The 24,746-nt window shown below is 43.1% G+C and overlaps 1 protein-coding gene across 2 annotated transcripts in view; it reads right to left on the bottom strand.

Moving 5' to 3' along the window:
• Nucleotides 1-1,311: 1,311 nt before the first annotated feature.
• The window catches only part of LOC115167015 (sodium-dependent noradrenaline transporter), a 57,413-nt gene continuing 33,978 nt past the window's right edge, over nt 1,312-24,746 (bottom strand). For both annotated transcript variants that reach the window (XM_029721022.1, XM_029721021.1), the window contains exons 6-15: nt 24,341-24,475; nt 23,484-23,587; nt 19,023-19,147; nt 17,502-17,614; nt 16,367-16,495; nt 15,959-16,058; nt 13,738-13,838; nt 8,466-8,633; nt 4,267-4,341; nt 1,312-3,842 (exon numbers count right to left, since the gene is read on the bottom strand). In XM_029721022.1, coding sequence (XP_029576882.1) covers nt 3,819-3,842; nt 4,267-4,341; nt 8,466-8,633; nt 13,738-13,838; nt 15,959-16,058; nt 16,367-16,495; nt 17,502-17,614; nt 19,023-19,147; nt 23,484-23,587; nt 24,341-24,475 — 1,074 coding nt within the window. In that variant the 3' untranslated portion in view covers nt 1,312-3,818. The remainder of the gene's footprint in view (nt 3,843-4,266; nt 4,342-8,465; nt 8,634-13,737; nt 13,839-15,958; nt 16,059-16,366; nt 16,496-17,501; nt 17,615-19,022; nt 19,148-23,483; nt 23,588-24,340; nt 24,476-24,746) is intronic.

Here is a 24,746-nt window from a genome sequence, read left to right as displayed (position 1 = left end):
TTATGTACTGTTCTGCATCCCACACCTGCTGCTGATTAAAAACAATAGCAGCATAGCCGGCCACTCAGCCGACAGCAGAGCGGAGCTCAGGGACAGTGGCACAAAGCTTTGGTCATTGTGTGGTGGCCTGTGTGGTGTGGGGTATGACATGGGCACAGAGCAGCCGCACATGAAGAGAAAAGAGACATGACAGCAGAATGCAACAGTTAGCTACAGTACTGCAATGAGAAATCCTCGCTCAGCAAAACAGAGGAGAACACTGTCAAAATATTGTCAAAGAGCAGCATCAACCGTGCTGTTAAATTGCTATTTGGCTCACCACACACTAAGCATCTGTTAACTTCATATTATATGTGGAGAGTGCTAAAACTCTGTATCATATACAGTGATTCCGATGCCTTTGAATCATGGATACTAGATCTGATGGATGTGAGATGTGAGATTTGTTTGACTAACTCATTATTGTCATTTTTATTGTATTACTATTTTTCCTTTAGTTTATTTAGCAAAAGTTGTCATACTTTTTTTTTTTTAACTCTGCATTGTTGGTTAAGGTAAGCGTTTCACGGTATACAACATATTCGACGCATGTGACAAATAACATTTGATTTGATTTGCATCAGTCTGTGTAAGGTGAGAGAAATGAATAGGCTTTGTTGTTGTTATAAATGATTCACCTCTGTATAAAGCTATTGCCATTAGCTTCTCTTTGTACTGTATATCCTTCACTTGTTGCTGAGACAAAAATTGAAAAATACATTTAAGGAACCTGCATTACTCTCTATTCCTGTGAATATGCAATGTTTTTGCACCGGCAGAGATGCTTCGCTGTATCTGTGTCAGTCAACGCTGCAGAATATATATCCTGACGAAACATAAACAATACAATTCCCACATAGCTTTACTTCAAAAAAGAACTCTGAGAATAAACGCATGATGCAGGGAGCTGGAGCCTCCAGCAGTGAAAACAGAAGTAAATTTCTTTCTTCTGTTGAAGTACAATTATGCAACACTTGCTGAATCAGTGGAGAGAGAGAGAGAGAGAGACAGAGGGAAAGTGAGCGAGAAAGAGAGAGAGTGAGAAACGTATGTAGATGGTCCCTTCCAGAAGAAGAATCCCCTTTCCCTCATCATAGCTCCAAACATCCCCCCTTTCTGGGTCCTCTAGTATCTAAGCCCCATGCATTCATCCTTTGGCTACTGTACAGTCTACCCTCTCGAACACAACACAATGGACCGGGGATTCAATTCCATTCACAGAAGCTTATAATCCCATTCTTCCAACAATAAATCAATGCTTATACCCCCATCTGTGTGTGTAGAAGAACTCTTTATTATAATAGTGTGCATATTTTGACTTCTTCATAGATAGTTGTCACTCACGTTCAACAGGACTTTTGTATTGTACACAGTGTTCTGTAAACTTAGCTCAGGTAATGCCAGGGCTCTACATTCACGTTGCAAAGTTACCCCGGTTACACTGGAGAATACATCTGTAAATAGATTCATCTTACCTACATCAAACACAATGATATAACAGTAACGGTGGACAGTTACGTTTAAAATACTTTACATTCACGTTTCGTTTATAAACAATTTGATAAATACAAGATTAGATATATAACAAAAGAATATATTTATATATTTTTCCATATCTTATACTCCACATACAATATCATTTTTGTGTGTGGCTTGCTTCCTGCCATTAATGTTATTTCACAATTTAAAAAAAATCTATTACATTTCAACTCCATTTCAATAAATAGAGAAACAGAACAAAACAAAAACGAAAGACAAAAACAGCAGACATCTCTAAAAAAAGGGTGAACATTTTGGCACTTCCTTGGTGGTGAATTTTCTTTAAGTCAAGTTTGACAAAAAATAGGCTTCAACAGATGCCAATGTAACATATAAAGACACCATAAACTATTTAACATAATAATCCTTGTACAATGAATGAGGCATTTCAAACTTAAAATACACTATCTATCCACACACACGCACACACACACACTCTTTGAAGGAGAAGCTCCTGATTTCCCTCACCCATATGGACCACAAAACAATGCATTGGAAAAGATGCAAAATAACAAAGAGAACATTATATAAAAAGTAAAGAAACGTCACTTGTTTTGTTGAGTCTACCTGTGTTAGTGCTGTAATTCAGTTAAGCTTTTGATAAAACAGGGCATTTCTTGCAGGCCTGAAAACATTCCCTAAAACACTAAGAGTGCTTACCTATCCATAGAAAACTGAAACAAGTATTTCTGTTAAAGACTTCTTTCAAGTGCTGGATTCAACTTCATTTAATCAAAGCCTCCCTTTGTATCTTCACCACTGTTCAATTACTACTGTTTATCCACAAGCACAGTGAAGGTAAAATCATTGGATCAAGGGCACAAATATGCTAGTACTATGCAACACATTAAAGTTGGTACACACAGTACCATTAGTAACCATAGCAGGACAATGTAGACCTCTACTCTGTGTAAAGGCCATGTGGAAAGCATAAGGACGACCACTTGCAAGACAAAACATTTCTGAGTCTCAACATAAATTGTTCCCTTTTCTGTGAGACAGGTGACAAAAGCTTCACATCTGTTTCAGGAAGGTTTCAAAAGATGGAGAAGCTTTTCTGTGAGACAGGTGACAAAAGCTTCACATCTGTTTCAGGAAGGTTTCAAAAGATGGAGAAGCTTTTCTGTGAGACAGGTGACAAAAGCTTCACATCTGTTTCAGGAAGGTTTCAAAAGATGGAGAAGGCAACTGGGAAAAACCTCTACTGCTGTAAGATGAATATCTAAAGCACATTGTCATTCAAACTGAATTAATAACGTATGTTGGTAACCATAAAGTGTATCTATCATCCACGAGCTCTGATCTGCAGGAGGATTCCTGAGTCGTCGGGTAAAACCTTTCTGTATTGACCAATGAAAACATTTATATTTCTGTATGGACCAATGAAAACATTTACCTTTCTGTATGGACCAATGAAAACATTTACCTTTCTGTATGGACCAATGAAAACATTGGCAGGTTCTGAAGTGTCTAGCTCGATAAGGCACTGACACAGTTGAGCTGCTGTTATCTAGAGTAGTGACTGGAGACCTACTCAGTCAGACATACAAAGAGGGCAATGAAACTAGATTTCTTCCCTTTCTCATTCACCTAAAAGCTTGAGGGTCCTCTTTGAAAAGAATCAAGAATATAAAAAGCAATGTAAGTCATGTTTGTCTCCCCCTGCCTAGAGTATACATGATGACAGAAGTGGTCATTTGGTACTTTCTGACATTGTTTAAGTGTCTAACCCATGTATAACTAATGAACACAGAACAACAGTCATCGTAAAAAAAACGTAAAAAAACAAATGATATGAAAAACAATAATTGTGTCCATGAACACAGAAAACACCTGTAGATGCTCTGCATGGAATGTCTCCATCTTATGAGTTGTATACATTTCAAAAAATTACGATGATGACGATGTCACATGGTAAAAAGTTTTAAATAAAAAGATACTTCAAAAGCAAAAACATGGAGGATAGTGGGTTGACTCTGTAAGCAGAGGTTGATGAGAGAATCTGTAGTCACTCGACAGAGAGAGAAGGAGATGAGGGGCGGAGTGGAAAAGAGGGGATGGCAGGTCGCAGGTTGGGTCAGAACCAATAGAACACAGAGAGGCAGAAAGGAGCATGGCGTTTTCCCTGTCCATCCTCCAGTAGCAGGAGGCTCAGCAGCAGGAACATCTGCCGTCGAAACACAATGACTCCAACACCCCGGAATTGTGAGTAGTGGGGAAGGTTGGGTGACATCAGGTTGTCAGATAGCCAACCAGTGCTTGAGCTGAAATAGAAAAGGGTGAATTTGATAAAGCTTCATTGCCAATGCAGTATGGAGCATCATTAGATGTCACATTCATTCATAGTTTTCCATTCTGGTCATCACTCTGTCTACCTCCACTATACCTCTCTGTTTTCCAGCCCTTACAGATGTAGAACCTTAAACATACTACAAGTTTGCATTTCCTGCTGTGCAAGAAAATTGTCAGCAACAAAAGAGTGATCAAATTGAGTTTTAAAAAGGTTTCTAAAGTTTTTCATTTTCACCTTAAAATGTCACTTAATTTGCCATAATGAAAAATATATCAACCCCTACAAAAATGTCAATTCATTATAATACACATAATAATACAAATGTCCTGTTGCTGCAGGATTATTTTCCTGCTCTAGCACACTGGCTCAAATTAAGATCCAACATCTGTACTCACCGTGAACTGTCTGATGGTAGCTCCCTCCGCCACCAGATGATGTTCGTGTTCTGGTGTGATGCAGTAGGCTATCCTCTGAAAATAAACCATTATAGTGCGTTATATTACATAACTCATACCTTACAATAAACACATAGTCTTACACTGCATAAAACAGAATCCAAAGAGTTTAGATGCACATTGTCCAAAGCACAAGAGATATAATCTTGAAGCTTGTAATAAACTAGCGCTTTAATCTATGGTCACAGTTTATTCTATAGATCCACCATTTCTTCTATAGATAAGGAACTTCGAGATAGCTCAAATATGTCGAACAGCTTTCTGATTCTGATGTGATCAGGCTGGACTGGATGTACACTGTACTGTAGTGTGTACTGCATGACCTCTGATGTCTGTTCCAGATTGCCCCCTTCCTCATATCTGACTGAGCGCACTTGGTGTGATAACAGTAGACTGTGATCTCAGCTGGAGGAAAAGCATGGGAGATAGTCACGGAAGGAGTCTAAACACTGCCAGGATATCAGAAGGAAATGCCACGAGGAGTGAGTAAGAAAACACAAGGTAACACTGTTTACTGCTCAGGAAGATAATCAAAGCTGTGGAATGTTGTTTTTATGATTGTACTGTACACTGTTCAGGCTTTGAACCCTCAAGATCTCTAACCAGCGTCCCAAAAGTATTGACATCATCAACCATCAACCATTGAAAAGGAAAAAGTCAGTTTATGAGTCAATTCAATGTCAAGCCGTGAAGACTCCAAGCTAAATGCCTGCCATTGATCTAAGATTATCTTTGCATAAAATAAACACATACTATTCCAGGGGGGAAACCCTGGTTGAAATGACATCATAATCTGGTTATAAGGATGGCATTTCAACCAGTTTTGACCGCTGGGATACAGATAAGAGGTTGCTATTTACCACAGCTTTCAAGTTACATGACTTCAAGCTACAGTACATACTGTACCTGCCAACATTAACACACTACATGTTAAAACCTCTTAAGGATTGGACCCTTTTTCGCCTAAAATTATATACCCAAATCTAACTACCTGTACCTCAGAACCTGAAGCAAGGATATGCATATTCTTGATACCATTTTTTATAATGTTTTATTTAACCTTTATTTAACTAGGCAAGTCAGTTAAGAACAAATTCTTATTTACAATGACGGCCTACCCCGGCCAAACCCGGCCAATGCTGGGCCAATTGTGCACCGTCCTATGGGACTCCCAATCACAGCCGGTTGTGATATAGCCTGGAATCAAACCAGGGACTGTAGTAACGCCTCTAGCACTGAGATGCAGTGCTTTAGACCGCTGCGCCACTCGGGAGCCATTTGAAAGGAAACACTTGGAAGTTTGTGGAAATGTGAAATTAATGTTGGAGACTATAACACATTAGATCAGGTAAAAGATAATACAAACAAAAAAACATGCCTTTTCTATTTATTTTTTGGTTCCATAATCTTTGAGATGCGAGAGAAAGGCCATACATTAAGATAGTAGCCTATGTGTCATTTCGATTGTGTCCACAAGATGGCAGCAGTGTGTGTGCAAAGTTTCAGACTGATCCAGAGAAGAATTACCTCACTACACAAGATTTTGCATCAATTCTGCTAGGAGTTTGCCCAAATGTGCCGAATTGGTCAATTTATACATTTTCAAGTACATAACTATAGAGAACATACAAAAATGCTATGGAAATAAAAAATTGAAGTTTACACACTCCCAGGAATGTCATACATGATGGATCATTAGCTCCCCAACAGAAAAGACACATCAAGATGGCCCGGCAGGGTGGGTGTGGAGCCAGACACAGCAGTGGGGCCAAACTATAGAACCCAGTTCCTACATTTGAATATCAAAATCGATTTTTTTTAAACAAAACTACACTACATTTGTGACCCGATTCAGGAAACTATGCGTATGTCGCAAGTCACGACTTCACAAGGGAGCTGTTTGAACATCAAAAATATTTTTCTTTTTGCAAAATGCGTTTTTTGGCAGAAATGCCTTCTCAAACGTGAACTTTCATGTGCCTTAATATCAAACTTGTATGCCATCTGTAAATATTAATACAATTGTTAAATTACGAGCCTAGTTGGTTTAGCCACAGAAAAAGTGAGCAACCTTCCCGTTAGTCATGATTTACTTGAGATAATGAGTGGGCTGGACATGCCGAGAGTTGGATTTGGGTCTACCATATAGCCCACGTCTGTCTATTGGAGCTGGTCAGTATGTTTAGGTAATCGTGTCGAACGCTGCATTTAATTTTTTTTATCATGTTGTAAAACTGAATAAACCTAATGTCAAGTTAAAGTGTACTGTTAGCTAGCTAACGTTAGCTGGCTGGCTCGCTAGCTAACAATATGTGTATGCTCTCCACTTTCTGGAAGACCGAGTTTAGAAATCAGTGGAATTCGAGCATGATAGCTAAGGAGAAAGAGAAAACACCAGTCTGGATTACACTGTCAAACTAAGGCAACCATGCATGGCATCAGACAGGAGACACGTCCAACCATGATGTATACTGGTAAGATTTTCAGATATTACATGTTTCTAATTTTGACAGAAAGTGAACTGTTAGCTAGCTAACGTTAGCTGGCTGGGTCGCTAGCTAACATTAAGTGTATGATCTTATTCTTCGTATCTCATTTGCTTGACTAGTTATAGCCATAGAACCTGGTTGGTTAGCTACCTGCAGATTCATGCAGGGCAGTAACGTCATGAGTTCTGATTATGGTCCATTGTTTAGCTTGCTAGCTAGCTAGCTACATATCTTAACAAAAGACCCTACTCTAATTTTGACAAAGTATTTTCATTTCAAGTTAAAGTGTATTGTTAGCTAGCTAGCTAACGTTACATGGCTGGCTCGCTAACTAACGTTACGTCATGCGTTGGGATTCATTGTATACCTAGCTAGCTATCTAGCTACATTTCTTAACAAAAGACTCTCATCTTAGTGTGCCAGAGCGCAGAAAAACTGATGCATTTTTAAACGCTCCACACCTGTTGAATATGTCCGGTGTCAGTAAACATCGGCAACAAAGCGTATTTCAATTGTTACCAGCAGCACAGTTACAGTCACCAACGCTCTGGATAACATGAAAAAAACCTAACCAGCTCTGCTAGGGTGAGTAAAATGGTCAGTGTGGGGTGTTCTCTCATTATGTGTCTGGAAGAAGCTAGCCAATGTTAGCCAGTTAGCTTGGGTGCTTGACTGTAGTTGTGAGGTCAGAGCTTTTGTAACAATCCTACTTATTGGCCAGAGCATCCAGTGTGCACTCTGAACGCGAAACCACAGACAGAGCAATAGGGCGAGTAATGTTCAATGAGCTGTTCTCTCTCTCAGATGTCTGGAAGTTGTTGGCAAGTTAGTACAGAACGCACGGATCAACGCTTAAAGAGATGGGTGGGGCTAAGGCTTAAGAGGGTATGAACAATGTTGAATGGGTGTAGACAAAGAAGGGCTCTCCAATAGTAGCACCAAAACATTGAACGACGGTTTTCTCAAAAGTGAGTTTACAAGTTGATCAACTTTCAAAGCAGAATTACTTTCCCATTGTTTCCTCAAATGCAGAGTATGATATACCATTTTGGATCTCTAAATCTCTACTTTTATCCAATGTAAAAAACAGAAATTCAAATGTTGCTACATAAGACCGAATCCAAGTGGTGAGTCACATTTTATCTCTGGGACCCTCGGGATGACAAATCAGAGCAAGATTACTGAATGTAAGTACATTATTTACCTTCAGAGGTGAATGTCTCAAACCAGTATTTTGTTGTTGTGCACTATCCTCAAACAATAGAATGGTCGTTTTTTCTGTAATAGCTACTGTAAATTGGACACTGCAGTTAGATTAACAAGAATTTAAGCTTTCTGCCCATATAAGATATGTCTATGTTCCGGAAAGTTGGCTGTTGTATACAACGTTTTCTAGTCACATTATTGCATATGAGCAACAACCGTTGACACCGATCCCGTAGAGGTTAATGTTTTTACATGTATGTAAATTGTAAAGTCTTTTATCTGTAATGTCTTTTATGATATATGTCGGACCCCAGTAAGACTAGCTGTCGCCATTGGCGTTGGCTAATGGGCATCCTAATAAATCAAATCAAATCGATCTAATGTTATCTTTACATTATATAAACAACAACTATGCAGATGAGAGGGATTTGTTTTTCCACAGACCTGTTTGAATGTCCCTGGCATACTGAGGAACTTGTAGATGGCGTAGATGGGCACAAACATCATGGAGGATAGAGCTACGCCCCAGCCAATCACATTGGACCATGAAGGAAAGACATAGTCATCATAACTCAGGCCCGTGGACGTCACGATGCTGGCTATCACCACGACCTGGGGAGAGGAGAGAAACAACAGCACAGATAGCTAGGTCATCATACAAACTGAGGACAGGAGAAACAACAGAACCGTTAGCTAGGTCACCATATAAACTGGGGACAGGAGAAACAACAGAACCGTTAGCTAGGTCACCATATAAACTGAGGACAAGAGAAACAACAGAACGGTTAGCTAGGTCATCATATAAACTGAGGACAGGAGAAACAACAGAACTGTTAGCTAGCTCACCGTGGTGAGAAGGAGGATAGGAGAAACAACAGAACCGTTAGCTAGGTCATCATACAAACTGAGGACAGGAGAAACAACAGAACCGTATAGGTCACCATATAAACTGGGTACAGGAGAAACAACAGAACCGTTAGCTAGGTCACCATATAAACTGAGGACAGGAGAAACAACAGAACTGTTAGCTAGGTCACATATAAACAGAGGACAGGTGAAAAAACAGAACGGTTAGCTAGGTCATCATTCAAACTGAGGACAGGAGAAACAACAGAACCGTTAGCTAGCTCACCATAAAAACTAAGGACAGGAGAAACAACAGAACGGTTAGCTAGGTCATCATATAAACTGAGGACAGGAGAAACAACCGAACTGTTAGCTAGCTCACCATATAAACTGAGGACAGGAGAAACAACAGAACCGTTAGCTAGGTCACCATATAAACTGAGGGCAGGAGAAACAACGGAACGGTTAGCTAGGTCACCATATACACTGAGGACAGGAGAAACAACAGAACCGTTAGCTAGCTCACCATATAAACTGAGGACAGGAGAAACAACAGAACCGTTAGCTAGGTCACCATATAAACTGAGGACAGGAGAAACAACAGAACCGTTAGCTAGGTCACCATATAAACTGGGGACAGGAGAAACAACAGAACCGTTAGCTAGCTCCCCATATAAACTGAGGACAGGAGAAACAACAGAACCGTTAGCTAGGTCACCATATAAACTGGGGACAGGAGAAACAACAGAACCGTTAGCTAGCTCCCCATATAAACTGAGGACAGGAGAAACAACAGAACCGTTAGCTAGGTCACCATATAAACTGAGGACAGGAGAAACAACAGAACCGTTAGCTAGGTCACCATATAAACTGGGGACAGGAGAAACAACAGAACCGTTAGCTAGCTCCCCATATAAACTGGGGACAGGAGAAACAACAGAACCGTTAGCTAGCTCACCATATAAACTGAGGACAGGAGAAACAACAGAACCGTTAGCTAGCTCACCATATAAACTGAGAGCAGGAGAAACAACGGAACGGTTAGCTAGGTCACCATATAAACTGAGGACAGGAGAAACAACAGAACCGTTAGCTAGCTCACCATATAAACTGAGAGCAGGAGAAACAACGGAACGGTTAGCTAAGTCACCATATACACTGAGGACAGGAGAAACAACAGAACCGTTAGCTAGCTCGCCATATAAACTGAGAGCAGGAGAAACAACGGAACGGTTAGCTAAGTCACCATATAAACTGAGGACAGGAGAAACAACAGAACCGTTAGCTAGGTCACCATATAAACTGAGGACAGGAGAAACAACAGAACCGTTAGCTAGGTCACCATATAAACTGGGGACAGGAGAAACAACAGAACCGTTAGCTAGCTCCCCATATAAACTGGGGACAGGAGAAACAACAGAACCGTTAGCTAGCTCACCATATAAACTGGGGACAGGAGAACCAACAGAACCGTTAGCTAGGTCACCATACAAACTCAGGACAGGAGAAAAAACAGAACGGTTAGTTAGGTCACCATATAAACTGGGGACAGGGGAACTAACAGAACCGTTAGCTAGGTCACCATATAAACTGAGGACAGGAGAAACAACAAAACGGTTAGCTAGGTCAGCATATAAAGTGAGGACAGGAGAAACAACAGAACCGTTAGCTAGGTCACCATATAAACTTGGGCCAGGAGAAACAACAGAACCGTTAGCTAGGTCACCATAAAAACTAAGGACAGGAGAAACAACAGAACGGTTAGCTAGGTCATCATATAAACTGAGGACAGGAGAAACAACCGAACTGTTCGCTAGCTCACCATATAAACTGAGGACAGGAGAAACAACAGAACCGTTAGCTAGGTCACCATATAAACTGAGGGCAGGAGAAACAACGGAACAGTTAGCTAGGTCATCATATACACTGAGGACAGGAGAAATAACAGAACCGTTAGCTAGCTCACCATATAAACTGAGGACAGGAGAAACAACAAAACGGTTAGCTAGGTCACCATATAAACTGAGGACAGGAGAAACAACAGAACCGTTAGCTAGGTCACCATATAAACTGGGGACAGGAGAAACAACAGAACCGTTAGCTAGCTCCCCATATAAACTGGGGACAGGAGAAACAACAGAACCGTTAGCTAGCTCACCATATAAACTGGGGACAGGAGAACCAACAGAACCGTTAGCTAGGTCACCATACAAACTCAGGACAGGAGAAAAAACAGAACGGTTAGTTAGGTCACCATATAAACTGGGGACAGGGGAACTAACAGAACCGTTAGCTAGGTCACCATATAAACTGAGGACAGGAGAAACAACAAAACGGTTAGCTAGGTCAGCATATAAAGTGAGGACAGGAGAAACAACAGAACCGTTAGCTAGGTCACCATATAAACTTGGGCCAGGAGAAACAACAGAACCGTTAGCTAGGTCACCATAAAAACTAAGGACAGGAGAAACAACAGAACGGTTAGCTAGGTCATCATATAAACTGAGGACAGGAGAAACAACCGAACTGTTCGCTAGCTCACCATATAAACTGAGGACAGGAGAAACAACAGAACCGTTAGCTAGGTCACCATATAAACTGAGGGCAGGAGAAACAACGGAACAGTTAGCTAGGTCACCATATACACTGAGGACAGGAGAAATAACAGAACCGTTAGCTAGCTCACCATATAAACTGAGGACAGGAGAAACAACAAAACGGTTAGCTAGGTCACCATATAAACTGAGGACAGGAGAAACAACAGAACCGTTATCTAGGTCACCATAAAAACTAAGGACAGGAGAAACAACAGAACGGTTAGCTAGGTCATCATATAAACTGGGGACAGGAGAAACAACAGAACGGTTAGCTAGCTCCCCATATAAACTGAGGACAGGGGAACAACAGAACCGTTAGCTAGGTCACCATATAAACTGAGGACAGGAGAAACAACAGAACGGTTAGCTAGGTCATCATATAAACTGGGGACAGGAGAAACAACAGAACGGTTAGCTAGGTCATCATATAAACTGGGGACAGGAGAAACAACAGAACCGTTAGCTAGGTCCCCATATAAACTGGGGACAGGAGAAACAACAGAACGGTTAGCTAGGTCATCATATAAACTGAGGACAGGAGAAACAACAGAACCGTTAGCTAGGTCACCATATAAACTGAGGACAGGGGAACAACAGAACGGTTAGCTAGGTCATCATATCAACAGAGGACAGGAGGAACAACAGATCCACTAGGTCTTGATGCTGGCTATCACCACAAAGTAATGAGAGAGAAAAAACAACAGAGTGGTTATAATATTTCCAACGAGACATCAAACAGAGCTTCTGTAGAAATAATGAATACTCCTCCACTACGCCACTGTTCATTTTGACAAAAAAATGTAAGCATTGCAGAGATGAAATTGAGTTGAATAGAACAGACTAGGGCATGGTCGCTCCCTCTGGGGTTTAAACATACTGTAATAGGCTTTCACTGTAAGTACTCTGGTTCACCTGGCTGCTGTAGACTAGAGACTGGAGGCCCATCACCACTGAACTGTAGCTCTGTAGCTTTGTAACTGTTGCCCCAGAGAGCAGCAAACATCACTAGTAGTTATAATACAACACTGGAAGGTCAGGTAAGTGGCTCTTCCTCATCTCCAACTGAATATCAAAGGCCAACAACATTCTTCTATGTCCTTCTTCTACAAATGCCATCTATGCAACAGCCAAAGTTGCTTGCTATCTTCCTGACATCTGCTGTTTCTGCCTTGCTTCTGGAGGTAAGGCTAGCAGAACTATGGTAGCATACACTACACATTAAAACTAAACAATGATAGCTCCCCTCAGACGTAAGGTTTAAAGATCATGGTGATGTATTGGTTTACAATCTAATCTACCTCTTTTCCTGGCTTTCAATCTTCCTCTGCTCTTTTTATTTCCTGTTTGCCATATAAAACATATACACTCCCATATGGAAGGAAGAATATTGACTTATGACTGATCATAATCAATGTAAAAGCATTAAGGGAATAACATAATTTCCCACCAAGACAGATAATGTGCTTTTGGTAATCTCTATCTATACAAACCCATAGAGTATCTGTGCTTCATTGACATAGCGTATTTCTAATATTATAAAATATAGAGACCTACACATCCTTAACTAATTCCTAGTGCACTGAACATTCTGTAAATCAATATGTTCAGTAAGTTGTAGTTCAATCAATCAATCAAATGTATTTATAAAGCCCTTTTAACATCAGCCGATGTCACAAAGTGCTATACAGAAACCCAGCCTAAAACCCCAAACAATGCAAGCAAATCAGATGTAGAAGCACGGTGGCTAGGAAAAACCCTAGAAAGGCAGGAACCTAGGAATAAACCTAGAGAGGAACCAGGCTGAGGGGGGCCCAGTCCTCTTCTGGCTGAGCTGGGTTGAGATTATAACAGTATGGCCAAGATGTTCAAATGTAGTTATATTGTAGTTTAATCAGTTTTCATGTAGAGTTCATGTGATGCTAATCTATTCTTGGAGAAACAGTACTTCTAACATGGAGGCGAACAACCTTTAAAAAAATGTAACAGGAAAACATATTTCCTGTGGAAAATTACGAATTGCTGGCACATAATAGGAGTTTAAAAAGACTATAGTACAGTATATGGCAGCCAGTAACAATTAAGAAACCTCTGTTGTGAATTTCCTCATTTAAGCACAATGACATACCTTAGATCATGATTCCTACAGTATGTTTAATACCTTAGGCTAGTGTCAGGCACTTTGCCCTCCCATCCCCACCCCCAGCACCATGCCAAAGGCTTCCGCCCCACCCCAGTCCCCCAACCAGCCCTTTCTTGCCCCCCGGGGGTCTCACCAGTAGGAAGGTGGGGCTGACAAACTTCCAGCACAGCCTCCAGTAGAGACCTGGCTTGAAGCCCATCATGCGCTCGATATCCTCACTGAAGCGGTCCACGCCTGGAGAGGAAACACAGGGCAGAAGACCAGGGCTTGAACTCACGCACACAGAACCAGATCCATAAACCCACTGCAGACCTGGGTTCAAATAGTACTTGTTTCCTTACAAACACTGAAGCTGAGCTTGATTGAGCTTGCCCGGTGCAATACAACCAATAGTCCCGAAAGTATAAACCCTGCCCATCTGGCACTACGGTATGGTTGAATCAACACTCAACGTACTTGCAAATACTATTTGCACCCAGGTCAGACCCACAGTCCGCTTTGCTTCTGATGTCTCAAGTTCACAGGAGAACTAACGCTCCTCTCATCAATTTCCATTCATAACAGGTGGAGCATTGGCTGAGAAAGAGCTTCATGGCACACAACTCCAATTTCTTGTATAATTATGAGTTCACACAGCAGTAAAAATGCAGCTCAATGATATCTGTTTCATAAAAGTCTCTAAGCCTTCCAAGTATGTTATATTATAATTTCACACAGGGTTAAGTCTGCCTATAAGGAGATGGATCGTGTCCCAAACGGCACTATATAATGCACTACTTTTGACCAAAAGTAGTACACTATATAGGGAATATGGTGCCATTCGGTACACAACCATGATGTTGCTATAGCTTGGGCATAATGTTTCTTTATCAAGGCAGCCCAGGCTTGTTAACATCTACAAGAAGACCCTCTCCTTTTATCTCCTCCCGACAACAGCTCAGCATCTGGGGTGCTCTGTCTGTCTCACCTCCTCATGAGGTTCAGTTTCAACAGTTAATGCTGACTATAAATCATGGTGTACATTGGTGGGCTGTAGTTTAAAGATAAAGCACAAGTCATCTTGTCGACGTACAGTATTATCTCTGTGCAATACATAAAACACTAAACAGACTGCATACAACTCTTCACACACCATATAATTATTCACTACTCTCCCTCACACATGCCCATGCTAGGTAGCCTAGCGGTTAGAGTATTGGGCCTGTAACTGAAAGGTTGCTAGTTCAAATCCCCAAGGTGGTGTCTGTTGATGTGCCCTAAAGCAAGGCACTTAACCCTAATTTGCTCCAGGGGTTCTGTACTACTATGGATGACCCTGTCACATTTATTCAAGTTTCTATTGGATGAATAACACAAACCGCTAAACAGACAATTACAAACACACTGTACTGTACTGTGCAGTCTCTTATGACTCCCCCATGCCTCCCCTCCCAGCCTCCCTCTCCTCTGACCCCCACCAAGGGAGACAGTCAGTAGTTAGCCTCCCCTCCCTGCCTCCCTCTCCTCTGTCCCCCACCAAGGGAGACAGTCAGTAGTTAGCCTCCCCTGCCTCCCTCTCCTCTGACCCCCACCAAGGGAGACAGTCAGTAGTTAGCCTCCCCTGCCTCCCTCTCCTCTGACCCCCACCAAGGGAGACAGTCAGTAGTTAGCCTCCCCTCCCTGCCTCCCTCTCCTCTGACCCCCACCAAGGGAGACAGTCAGTAGTTAGCCTCCCATCAGTGGTCTGTGTGTGGCTCTGGCTGTGGCCTACTTTATGATGGCTGCAATCTACTGTCTGACAATGGGAGTGTATGGAGGGATGGAGAGGAGTGGAAGGGAGCAGGGAGGAAGGGAGAAGGCAGGGGGTGTAGGGAAGGAGGGGAGTGTATGGAAAGCTGAAGACATGGAGAGGGAGCAGAGGAGAGGAGTATTGGGAGAGATGGAGATCTATTAGTGAAGAGAGGCAGTCTAGAAGATAAGAGGAGGGAGGGAGTGTATGGAGAAATGGAAAGAGGAGTATTGGGAGAGATGGAGAAAGGGGGTTAACAGTGGCAGTCTAAGGAAGGGAAGCACGGTGTCTCTACACTGCCAGTAAATGTCAGGTGTAGCTGCAGGGCCTGGGTAGTGAAGATGCCAGGGAGTTAGGGAGGTTGAGAGAGCCCAGCGGAGGAGAGGGCAGGCCAGGAGAGGGCAACTGTGGGCAGGAGGTGATGGAGGGTGGGGTGATGGAGGGATGGACAGAACAAAGGGCTGGGCTCTAATGAACAACAGAAGAGGATGAGGAAAGGTACATTAGATAAGCAGGTTCACCACAGTAAGAAGTCAGCATTAGTATGTGCCTCTGTACTAGGCTAAGGGGGACCGATTATACATACCGTAGAACCAGGACACCCCAATGGCCTCAATCAGCACCCCAAACAAGATGGAGGTCCCTGCCGCGTAGTTATCCAACAAAGTCAGAACATATATACCTCCCTGAGAGAGAGAGACAGATACAGAGACACAATGTCAAAAGGTTGTTGCAGATGTTACTGAGGGCAACCTGGCTGCAGTTAACTACTGTGAGCTGGCAAGGATAAGCATGAAACACAAAGCTTATCCAGTCAGTCAATAACAGCACTTCACATGGTTGGACAGGGGTTTCCCTTTTCTGTCTTTCCTGTGACTGATCCACCTAAATCACAGAGGCACACTCTATCTTGTGTCTCTTTGGTTTGATTTATGCAATCATATGACAACTATGAAAATCCTATGTGACTCAGAGGAACAGGAAGTGACCTCACATTAGTGATGCAGAAGAGCGCGACAAGGAAGGTTCCAAATGCCGTGGCGAAGGTGAACAGCTTCCTGTTCCTCTTCAGGATCTTGAAGTCGTCTGAGAGTCCTGTGATGACCGCCTCCATACCGCCCATCTAGAAGACAGACAGACAGACAGACAGACAGACAGACAGACAGACAGACAGACAGACAGACAGACAGACAGACAGACAGACAGACAGACAGACAGACAGACAGACAGACAGACAGACAGACAGACAGACAGACAGACAGACAGACAGACAGACAGACATTAGGATGATTCAGTGACAAACACATAAACCGTAGTGCCTACAGTAGTATTGTAACAGAATCACACAGTCTTCGCACCCAAACAGAATACCTTTGGCCTAGAATATAAATGATCAGACCTAGCTTTCTTAGTGCAGTGCTACATTGGGCATGACTACTACTGTAAAAGAAAATGTTCCCCTGCTGTGGAATTTCATTTCTCTCTTCATTTACAGTAAATTATCACCTTGTGTAACAGAAATTGAATGAGGAAAAATGTAAATCTCTCTGAACAAAGTTTTCCTGTGTTTCAGGTTGCGGTGCATGTGCTTTTCCACCTCATGCTTCATGGTTATTGGGTAACAGTCAAAACAACTGCCTTCCCTCACTGCTGCTAGTCTGGACAATACCTAGAGCACTCACTGCAACCATGGGAAAATAGAATAATGCAGAGAGAGACAGAGCGAGGGACAGCGAGAGGGACAGAGAGAGACAGAGAAAGAGAGAGACAGAGAGAGGGACAGAGAGAGAAAGAGAGAGACAGAGAAAGAGAGAGATAGGGAGAGGGACAGAGAGAGAAAGAGAGAGACAGAGGGACAGATAGAGAGAGAGAGAGACAGGGAGAGACAGAGAGAGAGAGACAGAAGAGGGAGAGAGAAGAGAGAGAGAGAGAGAGACAGAAAGACAGATATAGATAGATAGATAGAGTGGAGGAGATTATATAGTATTCTAATCTTCACATACTATAAATCCACTAGATAGATCAGATAAACCCACCATAAGATAGAAACAAAAGGTCAGTAGCCATATGTGCCCTGTGGTGGGACATAGCATGCAGTCATTCAACCCTGAGGAGGGCCAGTAACTCACAGAGCTGTCGATGCCCAGAGTCAGCAGCATGATGAAGAATACTATGGCCCAGAAGGTAGATCCAGGCAGGGTGGAGATGGCCTCAGGATAGATGATGAACACCAGTCCTGCACCTGCACTCACACACAGATACACAGATAGAGACACTTGTGATAGGACACACCAGAGCCAACTGATTACCATCAGTCTATAAAACGGTGCCTTGTTTGGTGGGATGCTGAAATAAAACAGTATATTGTTGGGTGGGATGTTGATATATAACTTCCTTGTCCTGAGCTTGACCCTGTCCACAAGGTCGTTTTAGAGGAAATAAGAGATGGTTTAACAATGGAAAGGAAAGTGAAAGAAGGAGGAGCGGATAGAGAAAGACAGAGAAGTGAGGACACAAGATGACAAAGATATGACAGACAGCTAGAGACAGTGGAAAGTAGAAGACAAAAGAACTAGAAAGCAAAGCAGATTTTTAACAGATCCCATTCTTTTGGTATGTCTGCCAACCCCTCTCCACAGCAGGCCAGTATTTATGTGACTTCTTGGAAACTGTTTGCCTTAAAAAAACAGTTTGAAATGTTCTCTGGTATTTCAATTCCATCTCAACCCCAGAGCCTCTCAGCTACTGTTGCAATCAATTATATTAAAAGCATTGCACATTGCTGCTCATTCTTAAAGGGATGATTCACCCATTTTGAATGTTATATCATTTTTGTGCATCACTGAGCGATGTTTGATCGCTTCCTGGGATCATTTCATGTTTTCATGTGTATCTGAGCTATTGCCGTACAAGCAGGAAGAAATACAGCCGGTATGACGACTTTTGCATCACTTATTTCTGCCTGCTTGTATGGCAGTAGCTCAGATATACATGAAAACATGAAATCGCTTATAGATGCACAAAAACGATATAACATTGAAAATGGGTGAATATTTCCTTTAAGTTTTTTGATTTAGTGAGCAGTAACAGTAAGCTTGAGGAATGTTTAGTCCCATGATGAATTTATATGTTTTGACTGGGTTTGAAACTCTCTAAATGGTGTGTAGATGACTGACTGTTGGGTGTTGTCAGAATCCTGTCCTCCCTTAGAGCAGGTGACTCCCCTCGCTCTTCTCAAGGACTGTTCATGTGTTGAGTCTGTCCTAGCTGAGTCATAGCCTGGGTGGATCCACCATACAAACACAGCACTCTCTGGGGGCTGGCCAGGGAAAAGAGAATACTGTGGGTAGCCTGCAATATAGCCTTGTACTGTATGTTTCCTAATAAGGCATGTCTATCTTCCTATCTTTTTCTTTGTGTTTTATGAGGTATCTATGCTGTGGACAGTTTGATCATGAATCTGGTTCTAAATGAAGTTGGGTGTGTTGTTGGAGTGTGTGTGGTCTGGGTGTGTTACGCATGTCATCCTCCGCACCACTTACTGTGTGTGTGTTCGTGTTCTTGCTTGTGTGTGTGTGTGTGTGTGTGTGTGTGTGTGTGTGTGTGTGTGTGTGTGTGTGTGCATGCATGTCTAGTAGGGTTCCTTTCACCTTCGGTGGCCACGTCCTCTATCCTGACTCCGTGTTTGTAGGCCATGTAGCCGAGCACAGAGAAGATGGCGAACCCTGAAAAGAAACTGGTGACACAGTTCACTGTACTGGTCAGGATAGCATCCCTGTTGGGAAGAGAACACACACACATAAAACATGTTTAGAAAAATAAAGCTACCATGATAGTACCAGGACAGGTTTTAGAACAATAATAAACCCACCATATTAACACTTCGACTATTGGACTTCCTGTTGCTTCCTTGAACCATAGTCAATCTAAACCAACATTTTTATTGGAACCATATCTTGGGTCTTGTCTTGAGGGTCTTGTCTTGAGGGTCTTGTCAAGGTATTAGAAGACAGAATAACGAAGGGGCCGTAACCCCCCACCCCACCACCAAGCCCTGGGTCCAACCTCACCACATCATAGCAAGCTTCTGCCACAACATGGACCCAGCAGAGATCTCCCAGATCCGGAATGTGGTAGCCCACCAAGGAGCACTGTTAGGATGGCAGCAAGAACACCTCTCCCAAATCTCCGGGAACCTTCGGGCAATTGCTGAGTCCCTCCAACCATGGCATGCCCCCAACCCAGGAGGAGCCAATGCCCAGGTCTCATCGCCCAGTGCTACAGACGTCGTTGTGATTCCTCCAGGGAACCTGCACCGGGAACCCAAGATCCCAGCCCCTGAGTGGTATGACGGTCACTCGGGAGGATGCAAGGGGTTTCTCACTCAGTGTACTCTGGTGTTCGGGCTACAGTCCTCCTCGTTCCACATCGATCAGGCCATGATCACCTACATCATCACTCTACTCTCGGGCAAGGCCCTGGCGTGGGCAATGGCGGTGTGGGAACAGCAGCCACCATCTTGCAGATCCGTAGTAGCCTTCACTGCAACGAGTCTTCAACCACCCAGTCTGCCGGACGAGAAGTGGCCAGCCGACTGTTCAACCTCCGCCAAGGGGCCATTGAGTTCCGCATCCTCGCCGCCGAGAGTGGGTGGAATACGGAGGCACTGGTTACCGCTTTCAACCAGGGTCTGTCTAACTCCATCAAAGATGAACTGCCCACTCGGGAACTGGGAGAGGACCTCGAGTCCCTGAAAACACTGGAAATCAGAATTGACAACCGGGAACGGGGCAGACAGCGCCCTTTTGACACCACTCCAGCATTCCGGTTTCCTGAGCACCCCAAGGCCACCGTGCCCAGCATGGAGGATCCCATACAGCTGGGTCGCACACGGCTGAGCCCACAGGAGCGTGACAGGCGCATGCACAAAGGCTCCCCGGGGTCGTCTGTATTCCCTCTCGACCCCTAATGCAGCAGTCATGGACAATAACATCCGGGAGTCGCTGGAGGCGGGTTTCAATCGCCCCTCTACATCCCCTGCTGGTGGATGTAAGAAGGATGGAGGCCTGCATCCCTGCATCGACTACAGAGGGCTGAACCAGATTACAATCAAGAATTGTTACCCCCTATCCCTGATGTCCTCCGCATTGGAGTTGGTCCAAGGGGCGCAATTCTTCACCAAACTGGACCTCCGCAACGCTTACAATCTGGTGAGAATCAGGGAGGGAGATTAATGGAAGACTGCCTTTAACACCCCTAGTGGCCACAATGAGTATTTAGTCATGCCCTTCAGATTATCGAACTCACCAGAAGTCTTTCAAGCATTGGTCAATGACACCCTGAGGGATATGTTGAATCGGTTCGTCTTTGTTAACCTCAACGACATCTTGATTTTCTCCAAGACCCTTCCGGAACACATACTGCACGTCCGCCAAGTCCTGAGACGCCTCCTGCAGAGCCAACTATATGTCAAGGTAGAGAAGTGTGAGTTCCACGTATCCCAAGTTTCCTTCCTGGGTCACATTATCTCTACCGCAGGCATCCAAATGGACCCCGTAAAGATTGAGGCGGTCACAAACTGGCCCCGTCCCACCTCACTCAAGCAGGTCCAGCGGTTCCTTGGGTTTTCCAATTTTTACAGGCGTTTTACATACAATTTTGGTGCGGGTGCAGAGCCTCTCACGGTCCTAACCCGCAAGTCCCAGACCCGTTTTTGCTGGACCCCGAAGATGACAGGGCATTCATGGAGCTCAAGGGACGTTTCACCTCTGGACCCATCCTCATTCATCCTGATCCGACTCATCCCTTTGTGGTGGAGGTGGAAGCCTCGGACACCGAAGCAGGGTGGCCATTTCACAGCGGAACAAGTAGGACAAGAAACTGCACCTATGTCCCTTTTTCTCCAAACAGGTACTGTCATGGTTCCTCCTGGCACCAGAGAGACTTTTATTGGACTCAGGTGTGTCTTATTATTTCATGATTGTGTCCCTGTTAAAAGAGGTGTGTTTTCTGTGGTTTCTTTGCAGAAGCTTGAATTGTTTACCATGTGCGTTTGTTTGTTTGTTTATTGAGTGAGTTTGAGACTTAGTGCTTGGTGTTTTTCTAGTGTACTGTGATCCTGCGGCTACTGTTTCTCAGTAAAGTATGTTTATCCTTAACCACTGATTCCTCGTCTGGTCTCTTCTCTGCACCTGGGTCCAACCTCACCACATCACAAAAACAATAAAAAAGAGTCCCCCCCCACCCCTATTTTGGTAAGAAGCTGTGGGATGGGGCTGGAGAAATGTAACCTCTCTCAAATTCATAGACAGAGCTATGGATTTAAGGACTGACCATCCACGATATCAAATGTATAGTGTAAACCATGCTTTGAGGCTATATAGTGTTTGTTTACATTTACTTTGTTTACAAACTTTGGAGTAAAACAAAGCTTATATTTTGGGTTCTGATGGGGTACGACAGTTGAACTAAGCTCATGAGGCATTTATAAGTTATATTCTTCAAGAATCAATGAGTACATGTCATTAAATAATATGTCCAAAAATGGATGCATCAACTGCTGATTGCCCCTTTAAAGAGTTTAATTTTGTATTGGTTTTAATTAACCATTTTGATGCCAGAGGGACTGGATGTTGTTTGAGAGCCTTTGAGGCCCACCTGGAAATCAAATTAGGTGAAAGCCTGAAGACTGTTTGTGGTCAGTAACCCACGATCAGTCAGCAGACAGACAGAGAGAACATGGACCACAGTCTGACCTCAACCGTCCCATCTGTGTACAATATGGAGAATAATACAACCAGCTGCTAGCCACTTGGATGTCATTTGAGAATATCTACAGATGTAACAGCCAACTTTCACAAGTCCTCATTCAGCCTCTCAGCTCCCAAATATGGCCCAGCTGAGCACACATGAGGCCTTCAGCTGTGTTGGGGGAGGTGTTTAGATCAAGACAAGTAATCTATAAGAGTGGGAAATTCAATTGGCTGTACAGCGTCACACTACAATAAGACTACCCAGCTAACACATAACGTTCTGAGAACCCTATGTTTCCGAGACCTTGGTGAAAGCGTGGTAGTCCTATAGTAATTTTGCATACAACCTTCCCACAATGTTCTGTGAATGATGCAGGACACCCAGTTAGCACATACTGTTCTGAGAACCATATGTTTCTTGGGTGGGATATTAATTACGTTTGCTACAGATTTGTAGCAGATACTGTAGCTATACACCTTGACAAACTTAGCAGTGAGTGAGTGATGACCATGAAAACACACATGACTGATGGCTATAGCTAATTAGCTGTGTTCAACAAGTATATTATTCTTCTGTCTTTATCTAGCTCTACTTGTGATATTTTACCTTACCTTGCTGGCTTGCTAGTTTGATAAGTAATCAATCCTCTGATGACATCTGTGATGCTGTAGATGATAACTATCTGAATACATGAGCTGCGTCTGAAGTTGGATGTGGTCATATTCACTTCAATGTAAACAAGCCCATTATCTGGTGCGAACCTGCGCATGTAACTTTTCATGATGCGGCCGGGAAATGGGTCTATAGAATGGGTGGACAATGGTCCATGGACAAACATTACTGTACTGTTACCACTGCAGCCAGCGAGACATACATACTGACCTATACATACACAAACACAGCTGGAATACAAAAGAGACCAGATATCTACACACGTGTTTTTAAAGCAGAATGGGTCTGATAGCAGCACCCACCTCTCCACTTTCACAGGAACCTATTATTGATGACAAGGATCAGCATACCCCACAGTCTAATGTCTGTTTCTCTGTGAGGGGTTTAGAGGACGACAGAATGGCAGGGAAGGTAACACTGCCTATGGCGACAGCCATCATCTGGCCTAGCATGGCCTGCACTTATCCTGTTAGCTCCAAGCCAGAAGGTCCACTGGCCTGATACACATCACCTTTCTGTCCAGTTAAAACAGGAAAGATAAACCTAAAGAGCACTAAACAAAGCACAGGATCTGTTCTATCTCGTTGCCTGGTTACGGGTTATAGAAGGTCATGTAAGCCTTGTAAGGTCATGATAGAGAAGCACTGAGGACAGCACCGTGATATCAACACAGTAATACGTCTTACCTGTAACAGTTGTTGTCAAATTTATTGTAGCTGGCAAATGCAATGAGCACTCCAAAGCCAGCTCCCAAGGAGTAGAAGATCTGAGTAGCAGCATCAATCCACACCTACAGCAGGAACATAGAAAGATAGTTTATGTGTTGCTCTCAAAGATTTGTCTTCGTGGCCTGTGTGATCCAGAGGTTACAGCCTCTGACCCTGGCCCACTGCCCTTTGACTCACCCTTCCCCTATCCCCCCATCTTTCCAACACTTTACTATCTCTTCAATCAAGCGAAGAAATTAAGAAACTGCCCACTCCTTAAAAAAATATAAAATATTTGTCCTCAAAGAGCCCATGGCATTACAATAAAATACAGAGAAGAGCACTACATTTGACAGAATCTCTCCTGAGTACTGACTATCTACTGACTATTGGCTCTAAATAATCTCATCTCTGATATGATTCCTTGGCCATGTTTTCAAAAAGAGCTCCTTACCGTTCATTTACTGCGTTCTATATTGAATATGGCATATTTTATTCCTATCTTTTTTCCCTCCACTTTGTTTACAAAAACAGCTAACACATGTTTTGGTTTCTAAACGAGTTAATTACATTTATTTCCATATTGGACGTGACTATGGGAGCTTGAGCAGTAACACTGTCCTGCACTCTGAGGCTGTGTCTCTCAGTAAAAGGGTTTACAAATTCTTGTATCTTTTCCAAAATTCCCAGGTTTTAAGAAATCCTGTTCGGTGGATACCGGATTTCTAGTTAATTCTCTCTTGATTCCGGGAACCTGGGAATTTTGTAAGTTATTGGAAATATTGCATCCCTAATTTCAGTAACACACTGTATTGTACTCAAAAGACCTGTCTGACCTTGGGGTCGTTGAGTTGTTTAAAGTCGATGTGGAGGTAGGCCCGTATGCCGTCCATAGCCCCTGGCAGAGTGATGCCTCTGATCAGCAGGACGAACAGCACCACATAGGGCATTGTGGCCGTGATGTACACCACCTGGACACAACACAACACAGAACATTAGATACATGACAACAGTAGTGTTCAATACACCACCTGGACACAACACAACACAGAACATTAGCTACATGACAACAGTAGTGTTCAATACACCACCTGGACACAACACAACACAGAACATTAGATACATGACAACAGTAGTGTTCAATACACCACCTGGACACAACACAACACAGAACATTAGGTACATGACAACAGTAGTGTTCAATACATCACCTGGACACAACACAACACAACACAGAACATT

Source organism: Salmo trutta, chromosome 29 (genome assembly GCF_901001165.1).
Source record: "Salmo trutta chromosome 29, fSalTru1.1, whole genome shotgun sequence".
Lineage (NCBI taxonomy): Eukaryota > Metazoa > Chordata > Actinopteri > Salmoniformes > Salmonidae > Salmo > Salmo trutta.
This window is presented reverse-complemented; position numbering and strand designations above follow the sequence as displayed.